The sequence below is a fragment of the Chenopodium album genome, chromosome 16 (assembly GCF_948465745.1).
Source record: "Chenopodium album chromosome 16, dcCheAlbu1.1, whole genome shotgun sequence".
Lineage (NCBI taxonomy): Eukaryota > Viridiplantae > Streptophyta > Magnoliopsida > Caryophyllales > Amaranthaceae > Chenopodium > Chenopodium album.
Window position 1 is genome coordinate 20,462,459 of NC_137849.1, and position 8,720 is coordinate 20,471,178.

Here is an 8,720-nt window from a genome sequence, read left to right on the forward strand (position 1 = left end):
AGCCACTTATAATTGGTCGTGAGTTGTTGCTTATAAACATGATCAATAAAAATTTTAAAAACACTAAATAATTTCTCTCCCACGAGACAAAGACTATTAAACAAAAACTCTAATTTATTTTTTTGAACCCACCAACCAAAGTCATACATCTTCTCACATGATCAAGCGTCACATTTTTTCCTCAACTCCCTCACTAAGTCACTATACTCCAGCTACGGAGCTAGCTTACCTGCTCCCTTTCACGTTATACAATTCTCATTTTTCAATTCAAATTTTCTGACAATCTTCCAAATAGGCAAATACTTATTCAACTCAATTTCTTGACCCCATCAAACCCTTTTATTCTCTTACAATTTGTATTTACACTATCATTGTACCCTTTCTTTAAAAAAAAACGCAAATCGAACCGCACCAAACCAAACCCGAGAAAAGCTGACCAAAAAATTCCGAAATGCAGAAAGTAAAAGTAGAAGATGAAAAGCCATTGTTGGGTTTAGAAGTTGAAAACCAGAAGAAGCAGAAATTAAGCTTAGTAAGAGAATTCAGTGACGAATCTAGAAATTTATGGGAAATTGCTGGACCAGCAATCTTCACGGCCGTATGCCAATACTCAATGGGTGCTCTCACTCAGACCTTTGCTGGTCTTGTCGGAGACCTTGAGCTCGCCGCTTTCTCCGTCGAAAACTCTGTCATCTCCGGTCTTGGCTTCGGTGTTATGGTTAATTTTCTCTCTCCTCTTCTAATTGGTTGATGAATTTATCTTTTGTGCTGTATTTTTTTCATAGATTTAAGCTACGATTCCTTTCTCAAAGTACGAGATTGATTAACTTTTTTTTTTTTTTTTTTTGTTCATTCTTTTTTGGGGAGTTTTTATTTGTTATGGGGTTTTAATTTTTTTTTTTTTAATTAATTTCTGGGTTTGGTTTGATTATGATAGAAGTTTTGTTGAAATTTGATTTGCTTTACTTTTTGGTCACGTGTAAAATGGTGGTTTGAAAATGTTACTTTTGCTAATATGTAATGATTTAAAAAATGATCCTTTTTTCTTTTTCATCTAATCCTATTTCTATTTCAAATGGGAAGGCAATGAATTTCTTCAGCTTTTGATTGCTAATTTGGACCCACCACTAGGCGGGTTTGGGTGATCGGTGAAAAGTCAACAGTCATTTTTAATCATATATTTTGGTGATAACTCAATAGTCACGCCGATAATGTAATTCCGTTAACAATGTAGTGAGTAAAACGTAATTGTGTATATTGATTCGAAAGTGTTATAGTCCATTTTATTTAGTAAATGCACAAATAAAATATTGATCGAGAGATCGAATTTTTATGATTGCAGCTCGGAATGGGAAGCGCATTGGAGACATTATGTGGGCAAGCATATGGCGCGGGGAGGCTCAAGATGATGGGGATTTATATGCAGAGATCATGGGTTATTTTACTAGCTACTGCTTGTTTGCTCACCCCACTTTATACTTACTCTCCTTACCTTCTTCAACTTTGCGGGAATACACCCGAAATCTCTCAAGCTGCCGGTTAGTATTGTTTCTTTGTTATTGCTTCTGTTCTTATAAATTAGCCGTGTAGTTCAGGCTAATGGGTCATGTATTCATGTTCGTGTTTGGTTTCATGTCTCGTTCACCCAAAAAAGTCGTAATATAACACGGTAGTAAATGTTACAAATCAAGTTCGGATCAAGTTATGTCATGTTTGGGTTTAATTTAGCAATTTTAGTCATCGTGCTTTCATGTTAGGTTCGTTTTGGTCAACTCTATAAGTACATAAACTATGAAGTAAAAATTATTTAGTATGAATCCAAGATTTAGTGTGATTTGGAAAATTATTTTAAATTTATACAACATTATCAGCAGCTCACCTAACTAGATAATCATAAACAAATACTAAAAAGAAAAACAATTAATCAATAAGATAAAATTAGGTAACGTGCATTGATTCATTAATAGAAAATTGCACTAGTGATCTAGAAATTGCATTAATATGCATTATTACAAGAATCTTTAGACTGAGGAAGATAGTTGGCAGAAAGTTAACATGTCTTTTGGCGTATGAAATTGGTGGTTCATTGACTTATAAACGTGTAATAATATTGGGGTGTTAAGCAAAAACGTGGATTAATTTGCTACTTGCTTCTACAATTGTTGTGTAATCAAACTTCTGTTTGTAAATGGGTTGTTGAAATTGGGAGTTGGGACCATTATTAGGGTAGGTTGCAAGATCTGAATTTTCAATTATTCACATATGACAGGAATTTCATTTTCATAATAATGACTATTATATGTATTCTACTTTTTTTACAGAGTAATTACTTATTCATATGGTTGCCAAGGACGGCTTGTTTTCAGTTTTTTATTACCTCTTTTAAACTTCAAGTTTCATATTTTCATACTTCTCAATTTATCCTTATTAATACTAGGATAAAACCCCGTTCAATAGATGCACGGTTGTTCAATTATCATTTAAAACGAATTTTTTCTAAGATCACATGTAAAATTATATGAAGTATTGAACAATTTTTTTTTTGATAGTCACATATAAAATGAATTTTAGAAAGTTTGGTTTGTATTTTATGTAAAGCAAATGTAATAATTGAGATAAAATCTTTTCTTAAAGTAATAATTTTCTTAAAGCAACGATTATTGAAGGATTTTTTTTGGCAAGTGTTATTGGAGTGAAAATTTTTAACACAATGCTGCCAAGTGTCTTTATTGGTTTCAACTTTGGTAATATGTAATAGATTGGCTTTATTTTAATTAAAAAATCTAAATTAATCCCTCTATTTCTTTTAAGCGTCACTTGAATACATTTGTCGATGTAAACTTTTGACCATAAACATAAATATCTTTAGTTAAATGTTAGTAAAAAATTTACAAAAATTGTACTATAGTAAACATTGTAATTGTAATTAATCCAACAATGTAAACATGATACCATTTATTTATTGTATATTAGTTAAAAAGTTATATCAAATCTAATGTGTGAATAGTGTAAAATCTCAAATGATGCATTAAAAAAACCAAACATGAGGTTTTTTTTTTTTTTTTTTTTTTTTTTTTTTTTTTTTGTATAGTTAGCTTGTATGTTCCATGTATTATACTCTGTAATTGGTCTTTAGAAAACTAGGAATAGATCTGCCATTTCTTATCCGACTTGTGAAATTGCCTAAAACTAACTTGTACCGACCTAATAATGACATTAGAGGTGGTGACCCATAACCGACTTGACCCAACCTGAAGCAAACCCGAAACAGATTAGAACTAATAACTTAAGACTCAGACACGATATGTAACCAAATGTACCTGATCCCAAATGGACCTAATTTGTTATAGACTCACCTGTTAATAATCTAAAACCAATTGTACCTGACTTATAACCAATATAACTTGTTTCATACTACTTGTCACGCAATTAACTCGACCAGTAGGCTTGTTTGAACTTGACTTGTTCTTGACATGACCTAACATTTGAAATCGAAGTGGTTACAACATAATACAATGATACATTGATACAAATATATATGATACCTCTTCGATACAAAAATACACATTTAGAATTGCCACCTCATCAATAATTTTGTTTTGAAATGAAATACCAACATTAAGAATTAAAAAGTATATAATAAAAGATACACCCACAATGACACGTGTCATCGTCTTTTTTTTTTTTTTTTTTCCCTTTTATTTCCTTGGAGAAAAGATTATTTTAAGTAAAGTTTAATGAGGTAAAAAAAGTTAACTAAAATGTAAATAATCTTAATTGTAAAAAAATAAATAATTATTTTTTAGATCTTTAATTATAAAAAGAATAAAATACAATAACTTTTTTTAGGAAAAATGTCATTTACGTAGTAGATTATCAACTTAAGATTTTTATTACTTATTTTTGTTATGTAAATTACCTTGATGACCAATATTTACGTAAGAACATCAATCAATAATTATATAATATATTGATTGATAACTATTAATTATTATATAAAATATTACCAAAATTTAATTTAAAATGTATTGATATCTAATTAGAGTTCATATTAAGAGAAAAGTTGAATAAGAAATAATATGTTATCGAAATGATATGTTTAGAGAGCCACATAATGATATGTAATAATATTATTGTAGGTTACACAGGTTTGGTTGAAATAATACATTGATTTTAATAGTGTGTACAAAGAAAATTTATTCGCAAGGTTAGTACATAACTTTAAAAATTTTATTTAGTTAACAAGAAAAGTAAAACTTTAAGATATCACACCGAAATACATAAAACAACCATATGCTCAAATGCTTAATTTTATAGTACATATTTAGCTAATCGGTTTTTTCATGACTATGTTTATTTCACACTAATGATAGTTTTTTTTCATTGATTAACATTGATAATTATACTGAAAATCATCATGCATGGCACGGGACCTAAACTAGTTAAAAATAAAACGACCTTTGGCAAAGCATATGTCTGTCAATGATCGTTTTATTTTGGAATAATCAAAATGTCAGAATGGCTATAAGTCATTTTATTTTTGACAAACTTTCCTATATAACATTGTAGTCTATATTAATTTGGAATATAGAAGTACAAACCTAATGAGACTGTGAAGCTGCATAAATATTGTATCAATGTTCCTTCTAAAGCTGAGTTTCTTAATCTACTAAACTGAATTATTTTGTATAACTTAAATTTTTTTTATTGAAATTTATTTATTTTTACTGATTAGAACTTATAATTTTTAATATTTGTTCTTTATATTTATTGGTTTTTATGATTAAAACTTATTTTTTACTGAATTGAAATGACTTTTGAATAAGGTGAAGCGAATAGGGCCTAATTTGTTGTTATTCTGTAATTAAATTCATTTTTGCAAGGCCACCTTAATATTTGTTTTGATAATTACATTACCAAGTACACAATTAAATAAAATCACAGTTCTGTTGCATTGTATCCTTATATTGTTTAATGCTTATTACAACTTAAGCAGCTGCAATTCTGAATCATTTCTGAACCAGTTTTATTAATTAAGTTATTTTTTGAAAGTTTTATTATGGCAATATGATGTACTAACAAGGAGAGTTCTGAGTGTAGGGAAATTTGCTTTCTGGATGATACCTCAACTGTTTGCCTATGCATTCCATTTCCCTATACAAAAATTCTTGCAAGCACAGAGGAAAGTGTTTGTGATGGCATTGGTGTCCGCTATTGTATTGGTGATCCATGTGACCTTCAGTTGGCTATTTATGCTGAAGTATGGTTGGGGCTTGGCAGGCGCAGCTGTTGTGCTCAATGCGTCATGGTGGCTGATTGTCATCTTGCAGCTTATCTACATTTTCGTAACAAAGTCAGATGGTGCTTGGAGTGGATTCTCAATGCTGGCATTTGCTGATTTATGGGGTTTTGTGCAGCTCTCCTTGGCATCAGCTGTGATGTTATGGTATCTCATTCCTTTCCCTAATCTGATAGTGTCTTTCAAACTTTACTCATTAAGCTCTAATATCTTTGTATCCCAAAAGACGGGTAATTTCATCTGCCACGTATGAGCTTTAAGCCATCATTTTCAGGAAGAAATTTGAGTTTTTATGCATGTGTGTTAAATTTTGACTTTTTGCATGTGCCTATGCAGCTTGGAGTTTTGGTACTTGATGGTGCTAGTGGTTATTGTCGGTGTTCTTCCCGACCCCTTGATACCTGTTGATGCCATTTCCATTTGGTAAGATTTTTTAATGGCACCTTCTATCCTTCAGATGGTTAATATTTAATACTTTAGTCTTCCTTACCATATTATCATTCATCAAGCTGGCAACTAATGCCATTTTCATGTTTACTTTTTTTACGTTTGTGATTTGTGAAGCCTTACCTTAATTTTCATGTTTGTAGCATGAACCTACAAGGTTGGGATGCAATGATAGCAATTGGTTTCAATGCTGCCATCAGGTAACTATAAAACTGTACTATATCCTTTGTCAAAGCCCAAACTGCCAACCAAAAATTTAAAATGATAAACCTTGGAATTCATATCATGTCGATTCAGGTTTTGAATTAAGGTTTTCTCTTTTTAATGTCGAAAGAATACCAGAATTTATGGGAGTTTGTATGTTACTTGTTACAGTGTAAGAGTATCCAATGAACTTGGAGCTGGTAATTACAGACAGGCGAAGATCTCAGTAACAGTAGTTTCTGTAACTTCAGTAGCCATAGGATTTATTGCCATGTTTGTGGTTCTTGCAACTAGAGATACGTTCCCTTACCTTTTTACGGCAAGCGATGCTGTAGCCAAGGAAACTACAAGGATTTCAATCTTATTGGCATTTACAGTTCTTCTCAACAGCCTTCAACCAGTCCTATCAGGCAAGCAGATTAAAGTTTATAAGCCTTCATTTATGGTTCCATCACTTCCGTGTTTGCCTTTCTTGTTTCAATGTATAGTGCAATTTGTATCTTATTAGATTTTATGTTTTCTCCTGTCATTAGGGGTTGCTATTGGAGCGGGATGGCAATCACTTGTCGCATACATAAATATTGCCTGCTACTATTTCTTTGGGCTCCCTGCTGGCATTATTCTTGGATTCAAATATGGATACGGAGGAATGGTGATACTGCAGTTTCATAACCAATCTAATTTTACTCATACAATTTCAGTATATTTGCAACTCATGATGTGTTATTGTAGGGAGTTTGGGGAGGAATGATTGGCGGAATTTGTTTGCAAACTGTGGTTTTGGTAGTTGTTACAGCTTTCACAAATTGGAAAAAGGAAGTAAGTGATCATCATTTTGTGCTAATGTTACAAGTGCACACCCTATTTATGTTCTGTAAAGCTTACATGCTGTTTTTTCCGGTTTGCAGGCGGATGAAGCAGAGAGTAGAGTCAGAAAATGGGGAGGATCAGCATCATTTGACTGATTATAGGCATTACAAAGGGATATACTGTGCGAAAACTCATCCTAAAAGGCAGGTGATGGCCATTTAAGCTGCAATCGCTTCCATAATTGATCGAAAAACATGGCCATTGTCTAGTATAATGAAATTAGGGTTAACACAGGCAGGAAAACATCTTCCTTGCTAGTCTGTTTGATTACATATGGCTTAAAACCAATATAGGTGTTACAGTCAAAGAATGAGAAGTGTTGAAAGTTGTCATACTACAGTTTAAATGGTGAATATTTATAAGTCTACTAGAATTTTTTTTTTAATTTTTTTTTTTTAATTTTTGTTGTACAAAAATTACTGTGGAATTTTTGACTCGGTAGTGTAAAATTGGAGGAAGGCTATATGATGGTATACTTGTGATATTGAGATCACCAATGTAAATTGATCCTCTCAATAATTATGTCCATCCAATATGCAATGTCATTTTCACTTTCACTCTAATTATATGCATCGTTTGGCCTAATTATTGTGAAGTTGAATGCAAAATGACAATATAGTTGTTCTCTTGTCAAACTCAAACTTCTATAGCAACTAAAACTAGATTCTCTTTGAAATTTCCTCTTGAACTAAGGAAAAGGATTGCCTCTTGAAACTTCCCATAAAACGGTTATTCTATATGGCAACACAATCCTCTCATAATCACAATTATAAAAGTTCTCACCTCTCTAAATTTCGACTCTTGATAGAGGATTTTGGGATTCTAATTGAAAAAGTGTTTTGGACAAAGTTTGCTATGTGGTGCTCGATTTGTCCAACTGGAGGTGTTAATGACCGTGTCAATGATTAAATGTCATCTCAAGAGAAACTTAGTAGGGATTTAATCTCGACATGTCATCTAACATGTTATGACGAGTTATTACTGAAATAGTTGACACTGGCAAGGGAAGTAACAGAAAATTAACCAAGTGGAGAGAGATTAAGGGAAAAGAAACATAAACATCGAGAAATGATTTAGGCAGACCAAATATTGGTTTTGGCATATGTCCATGTGAGTAGAGCATTGAAAACCGTGTTCTTGATAATGAGTGTGTATGAGATGTGTAAGTTAATATATTGATTGAATGAATTACAATGAGCCTATTTAATTACATCCTTATTTATATAACATGAAGACACATAACAACTACTCCTATTAAAGTTTATTAAAGAAGAATGTTCTTCTATTGTACTTTTGGGAGATAATTTCTAACCATGATTTCTCACTTAATAGAGAAGTGAGAAATCATGGTTAGAAATCATCTCCCAAAAGTACAATAGAAGAACATTCTAGAGTTACTTAATATCACCCTCTCACTTGATCTTACCACTTTACTGCCACATGGACATTATAGTAGGTGGGTCTTGGGTGTGATTATGTGGGTGTGGATATCCAAGTGAGGGATGGAAGACTAGACAGGGATGATTTTGGAATTGTATTTGTCGAGGCGAGGATAAATTTTAGATTCGCTGGGACAGGGGATGAATTTCGGATATGTTGCGGGGATGGGGATGAGAATATTAGGTAGGGATAGGGATGGGAAGACCAATATCTGCCCCTCCCCTCGCCCTATCTACATCCCTAATGAGTTTAGAGAAGATATTGTGTCAGTCCGTTTTGTCAGTCGGGAGTGACAAAATGAAAATTTTTGATATCCTCAATTGGAAGGATGATATCCTCTATTGGCTGGATGATATCCTCTACTAAATGGATGATATCCTTTATTGGCTATATGATATCCTTTATTGGCTGGATGATATTTCTACTGGTTGGATGATATCCTCTTTGGCTAGATGATATC

General features: G+C 32.3%; 1 protein-coding gene across 1 annotated transcript; it reads left to right on the plus strand.

Moving 5' to 3' along the window:
* The first annotated feature begins 436 nt into the window (after window positions 1–436).
* Window positions 437–7,309, plus strand: LOC145585001 (protein DETOXIFICATION 33-like). Its single transcript, XM_081641771.1, has 9 exons — window positions 437–718; window positions 1,343–1,538; window positions 5,101–5,446; window positions 5,636–5,722; window positions 5,890–5,946; window positions 6,122–6,360; window positions 6,484–6,602; window positions 6,683–6,769; window positions 6,859–7,309. The coding sequence occupies exons 1-9, from the start codon at window positions 452–454 to the stop codon at window positions 6,913–6,915; spliced, it is 1,455 nt and encodes a 484-aa protein (XP_081497897.1). The 5' UTR covers window positions 437–451; the 3' UTR covers window positions 6,916–7,309.
* The last annotated feature ends 1,411 nt before the right edge of the window (window positions 7,310–8,720 follow it).